General features: G+C 43.4%; 1 protein-coding gene across 4 annotated transcripts in view; it reads left to right on the top strand.

The window, feature by feature from the left end:
* LOC134338642 (calcium-binding protein 1-like) overlaps positions 1 to 21,939 on the top strand; it is a 106,964-nt gene that overhangs the window by 70,094 nt on the left and 14,931 nt on the right. Inside the window, exons 1-2 of one of the 4 annotated variants that reach the window (XM_063034645.1) lie at positions 836 to 1,411; positions 2,074 to 2,275. The exons of 1 other annotated variant lie outside the window; for it this stretch is intronic. In XM_063034645.1, the coding sequence (XP_062890715.1) occupies positions 1,317 to 1,411; positions 2,074 to 2,275 (297 nt within the window). In that variant the 5' untranslated portion in view covers positions 836 to 1,316. Of the gene's footprint in view, positions 1 to 835; positions 1,412 to 2,073; positions 2,276 to 20,907; positions 21,590 to 21,939 lie in introns of those variants that run through there. 2 more of the 4 variants (XM_063034646.1, XM_063034647.1) reach the window with 2 other exon arrangements.

The raw sequence follows: 21,939 nt of genomic DNA on the forward strand, positions 1-21,939 counted from the left end.
TGGGAAGTTCACATCTACAGATGCGCTGGGCTGTCCGCACCACTCTCTGCAGGGTTCTGCGATTGAGGGAGGTACAGTTCCCATACCAGGCACTGATGCAGCCAGTCAAGATGCTCTCAATTTTACCCCTGTAGAAAGTTCTTAGGATTTGGTGGCAATTAACGTGGAAAAATGGCTCACAAAAGGTTTGGGTTATAAAGTTGAAAGTAATTTAATATCAAAGTAGGTGGGTGTGGTCATAAATTACCTTGAGATTCATTTTCTTGCGGGTATTCACAGCAGAACAAAGAAATACAATAGAGTCAATGACAAACTGTGGAAGTAAAAATTAAACACATAAGTAAATACTACTGAGAACATGAGTTGCAGAGCCCTTGACAGCGAGTATGTAGGTTGTGGAATCAGTCAGAGTTGAGCTGAGTGAAGTTATCCAGGATCAGGAGCCTGATGCTCGTAGGGCAGTAACCGTTGCTGAACCCGGTGGTGTGGGACGGAAGGCTCCTGGACCTCCTTCCCGATCTTTGATGTGATGTGTGGTGTATTTATGCATTTTATTTCAAGATCACTTTAAATTATACAGTTTTAACTCCGTGTCTCTTTGATTGTGCTATGCATCCTACTTGCTGAACGGTACATTACTACGTGACAAAAATGAGTTACGTGACCGTGCCGATGCAGTTCGTTGTGACCGTCTTGTGATGTGGCTGTTCTACAACTGCAGTGTTACAGTTTCTCCGGGAGTTGTTTGGATTACCGTCTGCCGCGTCATTAATGCGCTGAAGATTCCCATTTCCACTTTCTCGCCCGGCTGGGAATACCAGACAGAAATAAATCTCGCACGGTGACCTGTGTTCGCTCCCTGCCTCTGCTCATCCGGGCTGAGTGTTTGACGTCCACGCACAGCGGCGCGGCTCTGCACCCCAACTTCCACAAAGTTTGCGTTTCCGGTCGTAAACAGGTCCTGTTTTTAATCGATGCTGCGTCGATTGCCTGCCTCGTCACTCACTGGCGTCCAGTCAGCCTTGAGGTGTTACAGTTTGCACTGTGCGCGGATAGGAGCGCATTGCCGATCAGCGTGAGGAGGACCGGGCGAGAGTTCGATTCCGCGCCTGGTAATTAAGTCATTCATCCCAGCCGCTAAATCCCGCTCAAAATCCATCCTCCGTCACCACAGCCATTCATTAGTTTGCCTGGTGGGTCATTAATCCTCAATGGATTACACGTTTCATCTCCTGCCTCCGACCCACATGCAGCCCCGGAGAACCTCTGGATACGACTTCAAGAACGGCTTGGTTTCTTTATAAACATTACGTTTGATGGGACGGACTAGAGCGAACAGAGCCGGTGTTACCCCATGTGAGGAAATATGGGGAACTGTGTCAAATCGCCGCTCAGAAATCTGTCTCAGAAGGTATGTCTCACAGTTTAGAAGGGGCTGCTTCTGTAACGTATAAATGCGGCGTGTTAGTGTGTGCAGCCGAATGCTCGGGTGGCTGAGGGGGTCGATGGGGCCGCGGGGTGAGGATCAATATATTAGACAGAGACCACCCCTAGCTCAAGAGCAAGGAAACAGCTTTGAGCTTCATCGGAGTCCAAGACAAATTTATAATTCAGGATAGCGTATTACCAAGTACTGTTTAGTTTCGTGGTGTGACTGTACTCGTCTTGAACCAGTCCGTCCTGTGGTGTGCACGTGTCGTGTCTCCCCCCTTGTTTTGCCTGCGATTAAATCCGGCAGGTATTTCCAGCACCGTGTTCTCTTCACTAAGCAGCATCTCCCCTGCAGGGAGTTGCGTCGCATGTGTATTGAATATTGAAATAGAACATTAAAGAGGGGGAAAAAACGCTAATCGGTGTCATGTCTATTCGCATGCAAGAACTTTTTCGCCCTAATTTAACCAGACTGAAGAGCAGAGGTGTGAAATGCATGAATCTTTCTAAAAAGCGAAGTGATCAGTTTATTTTCTTGAAGCGGGATGAGGGGCCACCCAGCTGGGTTCTAATCTGTCTCCTGTGTGTGTGTGTGTGTGTGTGTGTGTGTGTGTGTGCTGGCTGGTGCTCGGGGGGCGAAAGATTCGGCACGAGGACAGGAGCAGCTACAAAGTGGTCGGGACCAGCGAGGAGAGAGCGGCGGACGGAGCGGCAGCGTCCCCTGCGGCCGACGACTACCAGGATCCTCTGTTCGCCCTGGCTCACAACTGCGTGCTCATGCACCAGCTCCTGGGGCCAGCCTGTATCTTCCTCAGGAAGGGCTTCGCAGAGAGGCAGGCTGTACGTAAGTCTTAATTGGAATATACGCATCCAGCAAAAGGTCTCGCCTTCATTGCATTCAGACCCTCTCACATCCCCCCTCCCCTTCACTCTCCCCCCTCCCCTCGCCCTTCCTGGTAGCTGGACTGTTTCATTAAATCTAAACTCATTTTCAGCGGGTAGATTGAACACTTTTTTTTTGCGGGTAAAACACTTCCTTTCTTTAAATTTATAGCAATTTCGTCGCTCCTTAATTTCTTTAATATAGGAGAGATTAAATGTTGCACTCAGTACGTTGGTGTGTACAGCCCCGCTTTTATTCGCTCTCGGAATCAAGAGGGCTCTCCTTTTAAATTACTGTATATATATCCCCGTACGAGTGGTAACCCAAAGAGAGCCAAAAAACAAAATTACTCGACCAGCTTCGTTTAGTAAAAAAAGAAAGCGTATTATTGGCGTTTGGTGCCTCGACTCGATCCAGCAGTGAACGGTATGATGCCATTACTCCGCCAGTCCTTGCCTCCGCTCAACCCTGGTCCCCTTCAACCTGACTTCGCCTTTCCGAGCGCAGACCTCGGTCTGTCCCCGCCACTGGGACGCGGGGCTCTCTGCAGGCGCAGCTCCAAGAAGGTGGATTAAGAAGGCAGCGTCCAACTTTCTCTGGATCATGCTTAATCTTTATTGATCCTTCACAGATTTAATCCCCTACTCAATCTTCCTGTGTCGCTTTTAAGATGATTTTGGGGGGCCCATGTTTTCTCTGATGGCAAGATGTAGTAAAAAAAAATACCCCACAGACTCACGGAGCACAGAACGACAGAACCATGCCCATAGTGTCCGTCTCCGTCGTCAAGTACTATCCTAATACCGTTTACAGCTCTCGGTTCGTCGCCTGGTGTACCATGGCCTTTCGAGGGCCCATCTAAATACGTCAACAATTCTCTTCACCATCCCGTCAGGCAGAATGTTCCAGATCCCAACCATCCACACACGGGGTGAAACAGATAAATCCCCCTCCCCCAAATTCGCCTACTCCCCATCAATTCACATACCCCAGTCAGGACCCAGGTGGAAATTAATCAGACTTAATGTTAAAAAAAACATGGTTTATCACTGGCCACTGCGGTGACTGAGAACCTGGTCCAGCAGACACTTTTATCAACTTGTATTGCTGTGTGTTCTGTTGAGGATGAGCCTGCTGAGGGACAGAGCTAGTTAACCTGCTGTCTACAGCTCCAGTGACCCAGGTTCCATCCTGCCCTCTCGTGCTGTCTATGTGGTGTTCGCATGTTCTCTCTGTGAGCTTGTCAATTTTCCTCAGGTTCTCCAGTTTCCTTCCACGTTCTAAGGACATGCAGTTGGTAGGTTAATTTGGCCAGTGTAAATTGCCCCTAAATGTGCAGGTGAATGGATGGGGGTGATGGGAAGAATAAGACTGGGAATAGTCGAGGATTAGTGTAAAAGTAGCTTCACATTGGGCAGGGACTTGGCGGGGTGGGGGGGGGGGAAGGTCTTGTCTCTGCTGTACTATTCGATGAAAAGCCTGTGCCTTTGTTGGGGCATTCGTCTAAAGTGACACAAATGCCTTTTGTAGCACACAGCTGCTTGCAACATGGCTTCACAGTGTTTGCGAGTGCTGGGGGTGGACTGCAAATGACTTTTATTAAGGTTCCCACGGTGGTTTAGAACTGGATATAGTGGGTGAAGTTTCCAGAAGGGTGTGTGGCTGAAGGCAGGGGATGAGTGAGACTTTCCTTGAAACACGGAATTTACCAAAGTGTTGAGTGTGACTAAAATTGTAGGGTCAAGGTATGAGCAGAACATTGAATAGGAGGGACCAAGGTGAAAAAAATCCTACTTGCACGGGGCATCTGAAGAGCATGCTGACACCAACCCATCTTTGAAATCCTTGCCCATGTGTTATCATGCACTATGATAGTCCTGGTTCAGTGTGGCTGCTCTTTAATCTCATCCTACTGGAGCCTAATTTGCTGGGGAGCCAGGGATGATGAGACCTGCCTCAAACAAGGACACTCAAGGATCCTCAGGATCGAGATTGGCTTGCTTCCACCCCAGTTCAGTGGAATGTGAAGCCACCGTGTGACCCTCAGGTCTGGTGAGGCAGCAGGCGGCTGTCAGGCTGGTGCCTGCGGAGGGCTTGGGAGGCGGTGAACACCTTCCATCACTTGTGTTGGATTGACATGATCTGCCAGTGACTGTCCAGCAAGATCCCCAGGATGCAGTGAGATGTTGCATTTTTCCAAGGAGGCTTTGAGAACATCCTTGATGGAGCTTGGGAAGGAGAATCTGTTCTGGACTCTGTGGCTGTGAGCGAAGACGAGGCGGTCTACCTGGCTGTGCAGTTACAGCCTGAGTGCAGAGGGAGAGACACTGAAGCAGATGAACTGATCACTGACTTGTAATAAGAACTGTGCAGAATCAAAGGCAAAAACAATAAATGCTAGGCAAATAGGGCCATTAACTAAAACTCTCAAACAGAAATCTAGTGCCAACACTGTGGCTTAGTAACAATTCCAAAAAAAAATACTGCTCCTCCACAGCGTTAATCTAAACAGTAGTCTTCTTTCCCAGAGCAAGGCCAAAGGTAAGCAGAGAGTATTGACTTTGGCCAAGATTCGACAAGACTGGAATGGGAGGAAAGGGGTTAAATACAATCACAGTGAAACAGTGATTGACTGGAACATGCATTCTCACAAGCGCGATTACTGACCCCGTTCAGCAGACCATCTGCGAGGGTGCCCAGGTCCCGCACCAGAGTCCGGTGGACTATGAGGATTTTACAGAGGCGATGTTGGTGATATTTCTCTTGTGCTTTGAGATGTCTGCTGCAAGTAGATACAGAGCTTCAGAATTTCCAGTCTGCCCTCATGGAAATAGATGCATAACATCTCCCAGAAACAGTGAAGAACAGTAGGTCAAGTGAAGATGAACCTCAAAGAAATCAATAGGTAATTGTTACTGGAGACTTTAGTGGAAGGCAGTAAATCCCAATGACCTGATGACCTGCATCTAACAACTTTGAAGGCCCTCGCTCAGTTTTGGTTGTCATCTTCCAAAGTTCCACGGGTTTGAGATTGTCTCCCATAGACTGGAAGGTAGCGAATGTTACCCTACTGTTTACGGAAGAAGGAAAAAAGAAAGGATGGTTTGTGGAACAGTTATACATAATAGTAGAGAAAATGCTGGGAACTATTAATGAAGTGATAATAGGACAGTTAGAAAATTGATGATAGGACTAGGCAGGGTCAGGATGGATGTGTGAAAGGGATATCATTTTTGATAAATTTGTTGGAATTTCTTAAGGCTATAACCAGCAGAATGGAAAAGAGTGAATTTGTTAAAGTGTGTATTTGGACTTTTATGGAAAAGATTAATTTGGGGCTGATAATATTGAAGATGAAATATTGGCATAAGTTGAAGCTTGGTTAAGGGACAGAAAACAAAGAACAAGTGGAAAAGAGAAACTGCAAATGTTGGAGATCTTGAGCAACACATGTAAAATGCTGGAAAAACTCAGCAGGTCAAGCAGCATCTATGGAGGGAAATAAACAGTTGACATTTCAGGCCATAAACCTTCATCGGGAAAGAACAAGTGGGTCACTTTACTCACCCCACCCTGAACTGATTTCACAACCTTTGGACTCACTTTCAAGGAATCTACAAATTGTTCTCAGTATTACTTGTTTAGTTATTTACTGTTATTACTTTTTTTGTATTTGCACAGATTGTCTTCTTTTGAACATTGGTTGTTTGGCAGTCTCTATTTGTGCATTTTTTCATTGATTCCATTGTATTTCTTTGTGTCTCCTGGGAATGCCCACAAGAAAATGAATCTCATGTACTTTGATAATAAATTTACTTTGTACTTTCAGTTTTGATTTTATCGGACTGGGAAGTTATGACTAGGTAGGTGCTGTAGGACTAATGTTGGAGCCCCAGCTGTTATGTCAACTGTTTGGATGAGGAGATCAATTATAATGTAGACCCAGACTGGCTAATGGTTGAAAGCTAAGTGGATTTAAAGGTGTTGGAAGATATGGAGAAGCTTCAGGGAATACAAACAGGTTAAATGAATGATAAAGAGATGGCAGATGGAATATAATGTGGAAAATTGTTAGGCTGCGCACCTTGGTAGAAAAAAAGTAGAAAGAGTGTATTTTAAATGGTGAGACATGGTAAGGTGTTGATGTGCATACAGACAATTAGGAAGGCAACTGGTATGTTGGCTTTCTTTATTGTAAGAAAAGGTGAGACATCTATAGATCACGGTGAGACAATATGTAAAACACTGTGTACCAGCCTGGTCTCCTAACATGTACCTCTGACAGAGGGAGCGTCGGGGACAGTTTCCCAGATTAATTCCTGGCATGACAAGTCTTACTGAACAAGAAGAGGTTTAGAATGTCTTGAATTTAGAAGAACGAGAGGTTATCTCATTGGAACAAACAAAAATTCTAGGTTGGAGACACAAGAAGTGAATATTGACAGTTAATTTCCTCCCACAAAGCCTCTTTACCTCAGCTGTTGGACAGGATAAATGTGGGGTTGATGCTTCCTCTTGTTGTGGTGTCCAGAATTGAAGGTCACATTAATCGTTCAGCTATTTAGATCTAAGATGAGAAGGAAATTTATTTTATTTACCCAAGCATAATGAATCTTTGGAATTCTCTGCCCAAGAAGGCTTGGTGAGTCAGTCATTGTGTGTATCCAAGCCAGTGATCAATGATTGTTAGATATTGAAAAAGCAAGGAATATTAGATTAGTGCAGTAAAGTGCAGCTGAAGGAAACAACATCTTCCTCCTCTTATGGCGAGTGGAAAGCTTTTAAAAGTGTGATAGTAAGCATCCAGTTGGAGGATAAACTTGGCAAGTTTACGAAACCTTGACTGACAAGAGAAATTGAGGTTCTGGTCAAGAAACAGAAGGAAGCATACACTTGGTTTAGGGGGTTGGGGTCGAGTGAATCCCTTGATGACTATAAAAACATTAACAGTACTCGGGAGGGAAATATCGATGACATAAAATTAGGAAATGTTGATAGTGAAGAAGGTCATCATAGATTATAGAGGGTCCTTGATCACTTAGGGAAGAGGGTTAAGGAGCAGCAAATTAATTTCAGTGTGAGGTGATGCATTTTGGACAGTTAAACCAACTTGGGACTTACACTGTTGGTTTAACTTTTCAGAAGGTATCACCTCACACTGTAGTGCCCCATCATTCACTTAGACTGTGAATGGGAGAGCATTAAGAAGAATAAAGGAACACTGGGACCCAGGGGTATAAGTGCACAGTTCATTGAAAACAGCATCACAGGTAGATAGGGTGGGGAGAAAGGTGTTTAGCATGCTGGGCTTCATCAGCTAGGGCACTAGGAGCTGGGGCATTATTTTGCAGTTGTATAAGTCTTTGGTGAGACCATACTTAGAGTACTGTGTACAGTTTTGGTATCCTATTAAATGAAAAATGTGATTAAATTGGACAGAGTACAGAACACATTTACAAGGGTGTTACCAGGACTAGAGGGCCTGAGTTATCGGGAGAGGTTGGCCAGGCTAGGTCCTTATTCCTTGGATCTAGGAGAATGAATGGCACTCTGTTGAAATGTTTAAAATATTGGGACTTACAGAAAAGATGAAAGGTAACAGTCCTTTCCCCAGGGTAGGGGAGACCAAAACTAAGGGGCATAGATTTAGAGCGAGAGGGCAAAGATTTTAAAGGGAACTGGGGTGGTGGGGGGCAACTTTTTTCACCCAAGGGTGGTGAGAATATGGAAGGAGCCGCCAGAGGAAATGGTTGAGGAAGTTACAAAAGCATCATTTAAGAAGCACTTAGAAAGTTACACAGAGTGGAGATGCTTAGAGGGAAATGTACCAAACACAGGAAATTAGGATTAGCTGGGTGGGCAATGTAGTCAACATGGACCTGTTTGGTCGAACGGCCTGTATCCCTGCTATATTGCTCTCAGACTCCTTGCTGGACTGTGGTGATAATAGATTTAGAATGCAGATAAAATATTATTGAAATGTGATGCAGTCACTGGGGGCCAAATGGCCTGTTCTTGCTTCTATTTCTTGTGTTCTTATACCCACCGGCCACCTTATTAAGTACACCCCTGCACCTGCTTGTTAATGTAAATATCTAATCAGCAAATCAGTGCATAAAAGCATGTAGGCATGGTCAAGAGGTTCAGAACAAACATCAGAATGGGGAAGAAATGTGATCTAAGTGACCTTGCCTGTGGAATGATCGTTGGTGCCAGACGGGCTGGTTCGGAATATCTCAGAAATTGATGATCTCCAAGGATTTTGACACACAACAGTCTCTAGAGTTTACAGAGAAAGGTGCAAAAAACAAAAAAAAAAATCCAGTGAGCTCCAGTTCTGTTGTTGAAAACACCTTATTAATTAGAGAGGACAGAGGAAGTTGCCCAGACTGGTTCAAGCTGACAAGAAGGGGACAGTAACTCAAATCGCCTACAGTTTTGTGCAGGAGAGCATCTCTAAATGCTCAACTTGTTGAACATTGAGGTGAATGGGCTACAGCAGCAAAAGACCATGAGCATATATATGCAGCTCCTCCCGTACCTAGTAAATCGGCTACTGAGTGTATGTCCTTAAATTCTTCTCCGAATCTTCCTGTCCAGACTTCTTTCTCCCCTCCGAACAGATGCTTCTTAAAGCCCACCTCATCTGTTCTCAGACCTCAGGTAGCTAATTGTCAAGCTGAATTTGCTACAGTTCCTGTAAAGTACCGCGGGATATCGGCTGTGTAAGTGCAGGTTGTTGTTGCTCTGCCGAAGAGGCTGGCCTTTGCACAGTGCTGTGGGGCACAGAAGAAAAGATGATTAGTCTTGTCACCTCATTTGTTCAGTTTGCTTGCGGGAGGTCTAAGCCCTGTGGAGTTCCATGCTCCTGCTCACCAGAGCTTGGAACGCAGACGCCTGCGTGTAATGGTTGCTTTTACATTTTCTGCCTCTCTTCTCTTTGTGATGAGAAGTGCACAGTTTGCCTGATTACAATAACAAATTACACTGACCAAAATCTGGCTAATAACAGTGTTTAAGAGCGACAGTGATTCAGTCTGAATGGATTGCTTCCGAGAGGAAAGTATGGTGGAAATTGGAGGGATTGGCAATCTTTAGATAAGGAGGTGGTGCTGTAGTACTGGATGATTGCAAATGTTATGCATTTGTTTGGAAGTGGAGGTTGATTAACTTTAGTCCGGTCATGACTAGTGGGGAAGCTTAGAGAGAGAGAATACAAGGTCAAATTAATAAGCAGTATGTGAAAATGAACACGAAAACAACATATTCTGGAAATCTGAAATAAAAACAGGAAATGTGGGGAACACTTGGCAAGTCAGGTAGCATTCATGGAAAGAGATTTGTTAGTTTGCTGCTTTTTCCACAGACGCTGAGTATTTCCAGCATTATCGGTTTCTGATTTAAATGAACTGACGTTTGAACAAGCAGGTTAAGTGGTGAAATACTGCTCAAATTTATTACAGGCATGTCATGTCTAACTGTCCTCACTGTGTACTTTGTACAATAGTGATTAATTTGCATATTTAGACTTCAAAAAGTCATAAATGAGATTATCATATACATCAGCAAATTAAAGCTTTTGGATAGAGTCAGCATTGTTCTGATATTAGTGAAGGTACAGAAGACAGTGAGTGATGCTGGTATTATGTTACAGATTAGAAAGAGGTATACTGTGGCGACTAAAGAGAATAGAATTCTTTTTGATTATGTATATACATGATCTGGACTTGGAGATAATTTCTAAGCTTGACGACAATTTTCAAAAATATAAGCAGTGAAGGGGGATAGTAGCAGACTTCAAGTTGGTGAAATGAACAGATGGATGATAGGAAAATGTATGTGAACTGTAAGGTGATGCACTTTGTTCAGAAGAATGAAGAAGAATAATATAAATGAATGGTGTAGAATTTTAGAGTTAATGTGCAGAGGTGAAGGATCCAAATCACATTGATAAGGCAGTTTAAAGCAAAATGTGACTTGCTTGGCTTTATTAACAGGGGAATAAAGCAACAGGGTTAATTTAAACCCTTCATGAAGCGTTAGCCAACCTTTGGCTGTTATTTAGAGATACAGCACATATCAGGCCCTTCCAACCCAAAGAGCGCGTGCTTCCCAAGTGCACCCGTGTGACCAATTGAACTTTGGAATGTGGGAGGAAACCAGAGCACCCAGAGGAAACCCATGTGGTCATGGGGAGAACAGACAGACACCTCACAGGCAGCGTTGGGGATTGAACCCAGGGCACTGGTGCTGTGTTAGTGTTATACTAACCACTATGGTTGTGTTCAAATACAGGCACACGCTGCAGGGAGAATGTCAAGACGTTGTAGGGACTGTGTAGAGGACTTGCAGTATATTGTGAGGTTTTTTTTCAGTGATGAAGGGTCACAACCTGAAACATTGACTGGTTTTCCCCCTTCATAGTTGCAGTCTGACCTGCTGGGTTCCTCCAGCATTCCAGCATCTGCAGAATCTCTTGTCTTTATGTTGGGAATCAGGAGAATCAGGAGGATGCAGTTTGTAGAGCTGAGGTGTCTGAGGGATCCCAATACTCAAGTAATTTTCCTTCTGTATGACTCACCGCTTTAAGGAGAAAGGGAATGAAAACCGGGTGGGGGAGGAGGGTGGAAACGCAATGTGAAGTCCATATTAAATATGAGGATGTGGTAATTTTGAAGCTGTTATGCTGTCCTATGATTCACATAACTGCTCTGACTTTCTGCTCCATGTTTATGAATTCATCTAACCTTTTTATGTGATTCATTCCCTTCTAATATCTCCAGGGTATCAGTGATGGTGTTCTCTATTTATTATTGTCAATCTGAGTAGCCAGTTTCTGTAAACATGCCATCGTTATCAGTCTCTGGCCAGAACAGATGCGTAGGTGGGGGGAATGCAGCTTGAAATTACAGTCCAGCACTAACATTAACTCTGTGATCTGTGGGAATATAAACGCAGGGTGATGGAATCCACAACTGAATGCTTGGTAGTCTTCCTTTATTGATTTGCCTGTCACCAGCGCATTCGGCATTTAGCATGCTGTGTGCTGGTTTTTTTTAAACTAAGCTGCGCCGGGACTGAACAAAAAAATTGTCATTCGAGCTGTCAGCGTGTGCTGAGTGTCAGTCAGTGCGCGCTTCTGAATCAGCAGGCGCCGGGCTCTATCTGCACTCCCTACCCCGAGACTTCGAGCACCAGCTCCCGGCCAGGCCGACGGACTGCTGCGCTGTCCAAGGTGCTGACTTGCAGACGCGATTTGAACTGACGTGAGGGGAAGGGGGGGGGGGGGGTTGGTCCTTTGTCCTGCTCAGTCGTTGCTGGGCCGTGCTGTGGGCTGATTGATCAGCATAATTCCCTATATTTTAGGGTGATTGGAGGAATGACGTCAGAGGTAACATTTTTTAATGAACAGGGTTGGTGGTAGAGACAGATATACTGGGGGCATTTAAGAAACTTTTAAATAGGCACATGGATGAGAGAAGAGTGGAGAACTAAGTAGGAGAGAAGGGTTATATTGATCCTAGAGTAGGTTAAAAGGTTGGCATATCATAGCCGCTCTATGTACTTAAGTAAATGCATTTCCGTTTTAATATTATGAATTTTGACACATCCTAGTACTGTGAAAACTATTGTAACATGCCAGTAAATAAAAATGTAGATTTTGGAAATCTAAACTAAAAACAGAAAGTGCTGGATATGCAGAACAGGTCAGGCAGCCCTGAAGACCTGATCTGATAAAACGATTTATATTTCTACAGATGCTGCCTGACCTGCTGGCAGTTTCCAATACTTTCTCCTTTTATTATCATCATAATAAAAGCTCATTTACTGAGAAGAAAGATTGGCAAATAGTTTTATTGTCACATATACCATGCTACAGTGAAAAACTTTGTTTTGTGTGCCACCCATGCCGATAATTTTATCACATCAGTGTATCAAGGTAATACAAGGGAAAAGCAAAAACATGCAGAATAAGGTATTACAATGACAGAGAAAGTGCAGTGAGGCAATAATGATGAGGTGGACTGTGATGTCAAGAGTCTACCTCATCATATAAGAGAATCATTTACCAGTCCTATAACTGTAGGATAGAAGCTGTCCTTGAGCCTTGAGCCTAGTGGCATGTGTTTTCAGGGTTTTGCGTCTTCTGTTCAACGGGAGATGGGAAAAGAAAGAGTGACTGGGGTGTGCGGGGTCTATGATTATGTTGGCTGCTTTACCGAGGAGTAGACAGAATCTGTGGAGGAGAACCTGATGTTCGTGATGTGCTGAGCTGTGTTTACAGCCGTCCCCATTTTCTTGCAGTCTTGGGCAGAGCAGTTGCCGTATCAAGCTGGGATGCATCTGTAACCATCGATGAGGCTCAGTGGCAACTTGCAGGTTACCTGTGCTTTTAAATTACCCAGGGTAACGATGCAAGGTTCTGGTACTATTCTGTCAGAAACAAACCCAGCTGGAATCCCAAGCCCTGTCAGGGTGAGACATGTGCAGTACGCTCACACTTATCTCTGCCATGTTGGGGTTGTAGAATTTTATTGGTCTTTTACCTTCTCCAATATTTCCTCAGTCCTTCCCAACACAATGGCCTGGCAATCTAAATATTGCCTCTGCTGCTGTGTTATGAGATCTGTGAGAACAATATGCTGCATAATTCTTTGCTGTTTCTTCTCTCTTCACCACTACATGTTCCCCCCACCCTCAACCTAGAGTCCACTCCACATTTGGGATTTGTGTTCAATAGAGCTTTGGCTATGGGGAACCCATACTTAAAATGTATAGTGGTTCCCCACATTTGAATACTTACCTTCAGTGATTAGTATACAAGGATACCAGGTCTGTTTGTTCATCTCCTGTCCATAAAACCATATGACACAGGAGCAGGATTAGACTATTCAACCCATGAAGTCTGCTCCATTCTATCATGGCTGATTTATTATCCCTCTCAACCCATTCTCCTGCCTTCCACCCATAGCTTTTGATCTTCTTACTGATAACCTATCAGTCTCTGCTTTAAATATACTCAATTACTTGGCCTCTACAGCCATCTGTGGCAATGAATTCCACAGATTCACTTTCCTCTGGCTAAAGAAATTCCTCCTCATCTCTGTTCTAAAGGGACATTCTTGTATTGTAAGGCTGTCCTATCCACTCAAGGATAGGCTATCCTAGACTCCACTCAAGGAAACGTCCTCACCACATCCACTCTATCTACGGCTTTCAATATTTTATAGGTTTCATTTAGATCCACTCTTCATTCTTCTAAACTCTAGCCAGTGCAAGCCGAAGAGCTATCAAACGTCCCTCATATATTAACCCTTTCATTCCTTGGGATCATTCTCATGAATTAGAAAATAGTCTGTCATCTGCTTTTGGAAGGAAAGTGAGTAACCTCACTTAGGCTGCATCTGCCATGCAGATGCCTGCTTGCCTAAATTACACTGGAGCCCCTTTGTATCCCCCTCATAACTTTTTAAAACCATTGCTCAGTTGCTCCTTGTCCTGCATTACAGCAGCGATCACTGGCCAGAACGATGTAGGTTCCTGAAAATTTTTTTAAACTGCAGATGTTGGAAATCTGAAATAAAAACAAGAAATGCTGGAAATATTCAGCAAGCCAGACAACTTCAGTAGCAAGAGAAACAGATAATATCTGGGGTCTGCAAGATGACTCAACAATTGAAACATTAACAATATGCCGGACATTCGAGAACGTTAGGGGAAAGAAGTGAGTGCAGTTGCTCTTACTAGGGAGAAGGTGAAAGATCCGAAGGTAGATAAGTCACCTGGACCAGATGGACTTCACCCTAGGGTTCTGAAAGAGGAGGCTGTAGAGACTGTGGAGGCATTAGTGATGATCTTTTTAGAATCACTAGATTCTGGCATGGATCAGGAGGATTGGAAAATTGCAAAATGTCACTCCACAGTTTAAGAAGGGAAGGAGGCAGAAGAAAGGAAATTATAGACCAGTTAGCCTAACCTCAGTGGTTGTGAAGATGTTAGGGTCTAGGGTGTGGTTTCAGGGTGCTTGTAGGCACATGATAAAACAGGCCAAAGTCAGCATGGTTGTCTGTTAGAATTCTTTGAGGAATTAACAAGCAAGATTGATGAAGGAGAATCTGTGTTCTGCAGGGTTCAATGTTGGGACCACTTCTTTTTATGTTATATATCAATGATATTGTTGATGGATTTGATGGCTTTGTTGGCAGGTTTGCAGATGATACAAAGATAGGTGGAGGGGTAGGTAGTTTTGAGGAAGCAGGGAGGATGCAGAAGGACCTAGATGGATTAGGAGAATGGGCAAGGAAGTCACAAATGGAATATGGTGTTAGGAATTGTATGGTCATGCACTTTGATGAAAGGGTAAAAGTATTGACTACTTTCTAAACGGGCAAAAAACTCAGAAATCCAAGGTGCATGGGGAGCACTCCTGCAGGATTTACTAAAGGTTAACTTGAAAGTTGAGTCAGTGGTAAGGAAGGCAAATGCAAAGTTAGCGTTCATTTTGAGAGGACTAGAATATGAAAGCAAGGATACAATGCTGAGATTTTATAAGGCAGTCGTGAGGCTTTGCTTGGAGTTTTGTGAGTTTTGGGCCTCTTATCTAAGAAAGGATTTGTTGGCATTGGTGAGGATTCAGACGAGGTTCACGAAAATGATTCTGGGAATAAAAGGATTATCATATGAAGAGCTTTTGATGGCTCTTGGCCTGTACTCATTGGTATTTAAAAGGATGACTGGGATCTCATTGAAGCCAAACAGATATTGAAAGGGCTAGATGGAGTAGATGTGGAGAGGATGTTTCCTATAGTCTGACCAGAAAGCACAGCCTCAGAATAGACGGATGTCCATTTAGAATGAAGATGAGGAATTTCTTTAGCCAGAGGGTGGTGAATTTATGGAATTCGTTGTCACAGGCAACTGTGGAGGCCAGGTCATTGGGTGTATTTTAGGTTGGTAGGTTCTTGATTTGTCAGGGTGTGAAATGTTACAGAGAGAAGGCAGGAGAATGGGGTTGACAGAAAAATGTGTCAGCCTTGATGTAATGGTGGAGCAGACTGGATGGGCCAAATGGCCTCATTTTTCCCTATCTGTTATGGTGTTATGCACCAATTATTAAGTTGAGGTCTATCTTAACTATCTCTAATGATGTGACTTCCACCACCTCTGGGGCAAAGAATTCCAGAGATTCAGTGGCCTCTGAGAGAAGAAATGTCTAGGCACCTTAGTTTTAAATAACCAACCACTTATTTTCCAGGTATATCCCCTTGTTCATGACACTCCTACTGGTGAAAGCAACTCCACTTCTCAGTTCTGTCTGCCATGATCAAACTGAACGGTGGGAAGGGCTTGATGGGGCCAGATGGGTGTTCCTTCTTCTAATGTTCTGAAGGAAAGGCTGATGGGTTGTGGGATGACCATTGATGCAGAGGCATGAGCTCCTTGCTGGCAACTGGAGAGTTTACATTCAAGTAATGGGGCAAATCTGGGTTTAAAAAGAAGCAGGCATGGTAACATTAACCATGAAATTACCACATTGTCATGTGAGTGTCCTTATCAAGTCTTGCTTATATATGCCTGCAGAACCATCAATATATTTGACTGTTAACTACCACTTTGGACTAGGCAACATCCCAGCTGTAGTACTGAAGATTCTGTGTTCCTGAACAAGCTGTTTCAGTACTATGTCTAACTCTGTATCCACCTGTCAATGTGGAAAATTGCCCAGGTATGTCTAGTTCACAAAAAAGCATAAAAATCCAATCCAGTGTAACTATTGCCCAATTAGCCTACTCACAATCAGTAGAGTGATGGATGTTACCATTAATAATGCCCTAATGTTGCTATTGACAGTGCCATCAGGCAGCATTTAGATTCGTGCTTCCTGACACCCAATTTGGGTTTCACCATAGACTTGCTCAATTAGTAGAGGTGAGGTGAGACTGAATGCCCTTGACACCAAGGTATCATCTGGGGGGGTGTGGCACCTGGTAAAACCAAAATCATTGAAGGAAGGAAGGGAGGAGGGAAGGGCGGAAGGAACGTCGACTCAGACCATGAGAGGCCTGCGTCGGGCATTTTCATGCCTTACAAGGCGCAGATTGGAAGTCTGTGTGGGGCGCCACTCCTCGCACAGACTAGAGCAATGTGTGATTAAGTGCCTTGCTCAAGGACACAAACACGCTGCCACCGCTGAGGCTCGAACTAGCGACCTTCAGATAACTAGACGAACGCCTTAACCACTTGGCCACGTGCCCAACAGAAATCATTGAAACTCAGGGTAAAGCAGAGCAATGGTTGGAGTTAAAGCTCACACAATGGTTGATGGAGGTCGTTAATCGTAGCTCAGGTCATCACTGCAAGAGTTGCCCAGGTCATTGTCCAAAGCCCAACCATTGGCTGCTTCATTAATCACCTTCCTTCCAACATAAGGTCAGAAGTGGAGATGTTTGCTTTAGACTGCACGTGTTCAAACTTCATAAGTATGCTGAATGTGAGCACATAACGCAAGAGATGATACCTAGTCTCAGTGATTAACCTGGGCTCAGAGCGATTGCTGCAACTGATGATTGAGCTGAGCATAAAGGTTTGCTCTTCAAAATTGGTTACTTGCTAGGCTTAGTTAGCTGTGATTAAAATGTGAGTTTTAAGGCACATCATTTGGTGATTATTATTGGATCTTTCTGACCCTCAAAGTGTAGTTCAAGGAGTTGGTCATTCGATCTTATTACCAGGGTGTGTGCTTAGATTCTGCACTCGGCCATTGTCGTCAGCTTAAGAGTGGTTATGGAGAGCACAGGCTTCCCTGAGATTCATATACCCGACTATGTTTATGATCAGCCTTGTATTGTTATTTAGCATGGTATTGCTGCTGAGTTTAAAGAAAACATCAAGTCAAGGTGTGGATATTGAAAATTTTGCCATTTCAGAGTGTAAATTGCTTTTGTTGTCTGGGCACATTTTGACACTGTACAGACGTAACAAGCTACCCGCAGATATCAATTACAATGTGCTTACATCAGCAGCATTGTTACAGTAACATTATAACTCAGGGAGGCATTATGACTCTTGAACATATTATTGGCAGGAGGTTGCCTCTAGAAGCTGTTTTATCACTCTCCAGCCGTGTTTAGGCTCCCATCATATAATGAGCACAGAAAGTTTGAGTTTATCTTGGCTGATTTATTGTAGTTTGAATTTCATCATGGCTGATCCACCTTTTGAATTTATCTTTCAAACTTCCACAAAGAACCTGGCCAAGCAACACAGCAAAATAAACCTTCCTCAGATTCTTGGTACCCAGTAGCTCGCAATCGCTTTCTGCAGACAGGCAAGCACATATGCTGTCCAGTTTGGACCGAGAGAGTGCTGTGCTGTTAGAGATAGAGTTTTTCAGATGAGATATTAAAGTGAGATCATGCAGAAAAATTTCCTGATAAATTTGCAAAGACAACATTGGAAGGAGATTAATGCCCCAACTACGTTTTTGTTTGGTTCTCTCAAATGATACTGTGTCTAAATTTGGAATAAATCAGAAGTAATCTTTATGATACTTCAGTTAAATTTGAACAGACCTGGAGATCTTTTATTCAATATTTTCATTTAATGTAACTATTTTTTTTCTCTCTGATCATACATACATTCCCTTCGTGGATTTATCTGTTATTAGCGGAGGTCGGGTTTGAGGACGTGATTGTTTAATTTGTTCAAGTCTACTATTTACCTAGTTAGCCCATTGCTTTGCTTTGTAGGTTAGTTGTACAGTAGGTTTTTTATTGATTTTTTTTCTCGTTCTATCGATATATATGGAAAATTAGTATACAACTATACTACCTTGTTATTTTATAACTAACTTACGTTGTTTGCATTTTTTTTGTATTAATATTACTTGTATATTTATATCTTAACAATGTATTGTTTGCTATATGTTTTACCTTTTGTATACTGATTCAATAAAAAGATTTAAAAAGATAAATTTGCAAAGAAGAGGCAGCTCGGTAGCATAGTGGTTAGCATGACGATTTTACAGTACAGGCGACCTGGGTTCAATTCCCACCGCTGCCTGTAAGGAGTTTGTACGTTCTCCCCGTGACTGCGTAGGTGTCCCACGGGGTGCACTGGTTTCCTCTCGCAATCCAAAGATGTATCGTTTGGTGGGTTAATTGGTCATTGTAAATTGTCCCATGATTAGATTAGGATTAAATTGGGGGTTGATGGCTGGTGCAGCTCGAATATCTAGAAGGCCCTGTTCCGTGCTAAATCTCAATAAAAAAAACAGCACTGACGATCTTCATGCCCAGACTAATCCTGCGTGCTTAAATCAATGTTGATGATTTAGTCATTTCCTTATGCTTTTTGTAGGCCGGCTGGTGGCGTAGTGGCATCAGCGCTGGACTTTGGAGCAAAGGCTCCCGAGTCCAAATCCAGCCGGCTCCCTTGCACGCTTTCCATCCGTGCTGGGTTGAGCGTCGAGCTAGCAACTCAGCCTCGTAAAAATAAGAAAGCCTGCTAAAAAAAAACGGCGCCCAGGTGACTCCATTCGGAGTGAAGGACTTTCTTCTTCTTCTTCCTTCTGTGCTTTTTGTATGAGTTTACTTTTAGACTAGAAGATATAGGAGCAGAATTAGGCCATTTGGCCCATCGGGTCTGCTCCGCCATTTCATCCTGGCTGATCCAACTTTAATAAATGGGCTGCCACATTGACTGCACCGTATACAATGCTCAGCGGTGTTTACCTAGCTATAAAGTGAGGTGACCGTCTGAGCATGAAGGATACTGTATAAGTGTAAATACTCCCATCCCGCTGCGGCTGTCCCACATGCCACTTCTGTATGAGCAATGGCTGTCAAGAAATGCACCACAGCAGAGGTAAAGATTAACACAAGAGCTTTTGCTGATGCCGGAAATCCAGGGTAACACACAAAATGCCAGAGGATCTCAGCAGGTCAGGCAGCATCCATAGAGAGAAATAAAGAGTTGATATTTCGGGCCAAGACCCTTCATTGTTGACTGTTTATTCCTTTCCATAGGTGCTGCCTGACCTGCTGAGTTCCTCCAGCGTTTTGTGTGTGTGTGTTAGCAGAGATGAAGTGTGAGGTCTGGTCTGTAAAGCTACTTGTCTCTGTGAACTTTGTGTTGCTGAACTACATTTCTCCTCATGTTCCCTGATGTACAAGTCTTTGTTTAAATTGCTGCATGGCTTGGCCACTATAAAGAAGTAAAGCTTAAAGATTGAGGATCAAGGGTCAAATTTATTCACCATGTATGTTCACGTGTACAGTGGATTCCAGTAAATATCAGGGCAGCCGTTTATTCTGGACAACTCTTAACAAAAACTAAACGAGAAAACAGCTGGGATTCCCTTCATTTATTTGGGACACTACGCAGCTTAATTGAGACACGAGATTGTTGCCGAGCAGTTTCTAGCTAACATCAGTCGCAAGCACTTGCTGTGGCTGTTAGATACTACACCGTGCTTAGAGCAAACAGCTTTTAAGTAGCATTAGCTGCATGTGCTTTTGTTTAAAACTCAGTGATTTTTGTCATTGATAGTTGGCAAAAAATAAGCAGTAAGGCATTTCAGAACTGTTTTGCACACTGCAGTTTCAAGCATTCAGGTTTGGAGCCACCAGAAGAGGCTGGGAGTGAAAATGAAACTACTTTGACAAGTTAGAAACTACAAATAATTTGAAGGTATGAACAATCATCTTGAATGTTACAATGAAAATGAAGATTTGGAGGATGCAACCATTGAAAGTTGTGTGAAGGCAGTCCATTATCTTCACTATTTTTGCTCATTTATAGTCCAAAGAACATAGCAGCACTCGCTGGATGGATTGTTAACTATTAGAAACAGTTTTGTAGTACTGTGGTAGTATCGGTAATGTTATAATTTATTTTGTTTTTCACTTAAATACATAATTTGTTACTCATTTAAATGATAGTTTGATTTTTTTAATACCTTTTTAACTATTTCCCTGAAATTTCAGCTACTTGGGTGATGATTAATTGGGCCAAAATGTACTGGTCCTGATGTGTCCCAGTTGAGCACAATCCACTGTATTAGGAATTTGCTGTGGTGTGTTACTGCAAAATGCAACAAAAAGACAATGTTCAACAATTATAAAGAACAAAGAATTGTATAGAAAATAAAGTTAGTGGTTAAAGTACAGATATGGAATAAAAAAACGCCTAAATACATAAATATCATCAAGTACTTAAACATCGCTCAGCTCCTGTACCCTTAAAAACCAGCAGCAAAATCGTAAGTGTTTCTCCTACACAAATAAAATAAATCTTGTAAGATACAGCAGAATGTCCAAATTCAAAAAAAAAGATTGGATGGTATCTTTTGAGAAAGAGGCTGGTTTTATACTTGGGGCTCGTTACTTCTGGTTCTAGCTCCACGGATTCCTCCTGACTGTCTGAGTGTTCCTGGCATTTCTCTGTTACTGAGATGGCGCTGCAGTCAGTAGAGCTGCTGCCTCAGAACTCCAGTGGCATGACTTCAATCCTGCCCTCGGTGCGAAGAGTGCAGAGGTTGTAAGTTCTTCCCGCCGCTGCATTGGCTGCAGAGACAGCACGGTGGCGTCTCACTTTATGGCACCAGCGGTAAGATCGGAGTTCGAGTCCCACTGCTGCCCGTAAGGAGTTTGCACCTTTCCCCCGTGACTGCGCGGATTTCCACTGGGTGCTCCAATTTCCTCCCACATTCCAAAAGACGTATGGTTAACGTTAGTGAGCTGTGGGCGTGTCATTTTAGCGCCAGAAGCATGGCAACACTTGCAGGCTGCCCAGCACGATCCTCACTGACACAAACAACTCACTTTACTGTATATTTCGGGGTATGTGACAAATTAAGCTAATGCTTAATCGTCATCTCTTCTGGGCACTCCGGTTTCCACACACATCTCAGAAATGTGCGTGCTTCCAAGTTAATTGACCTCTGTAAGTTGCTTGTTCAGTGACCCTTGGGGCAGTTGATGGGAATGTAAGAAGAATAAAATTGGTTAGGCTAGGATGAATATAAATAGATATTCTGCTGATTGGACTCTGGGCTTTTACTTCAGTTAGCATCTGCTAACGTAAAGCGTCATAGTCTCCACATTTCATTCCTGCTCATTTTTGTGGATTATCATGCCCTGCTGCTGTTTGCTTATTGAAGATCCCAGTGTCCAGTATCCGTGGGAAGAGAACACCTCTTGTAGGAAACAGCCCAGGAAACGACCAGGTGCACAGTTCATTTTCCCAGCTGCACACTCCGAGTCCAGCTGTTCAGTGAGTCCACTATATCGTGCTTCATCTCTAATTACTTCTCTGCATGCATTCCAGAGGCAAATGTTTTAATATGATCTCATTCAGCAAGGAAGATTGTACCTTGATTTCCAGTGGCCATTAACACTGAGGTGCATAGTGCATGACATCAGTAATGTATATTTGAAATAATATTTTATTTGAAATGCTCCTTTTGCTTTCAACTGTTGGATTCAATTGGTGCACCCCTCTAGAGCATGACAGTCAAACTGTCCATATCTACCTATCGTTAATTAAAAGAAGCCAACAACACAGACACTAGTACCTCTGGGAATGAGTCCATATCAGGAGCCTCTCCTTGTTGAAAGGAATGG

Source organism: Mobula hypostoma, chromosome 27 (genome assembly GCF_963921235.1).
Source record: "Mobula hypostoma chromosome 27, sMobHyp1.1, whole genome shotgun sequence".
NCBI lineage: Eukaryota > Metazoa > Chordata > Chondrichthyes > Myliobatiformes > Myliobatidae > Mobula > Mobula hypostoma.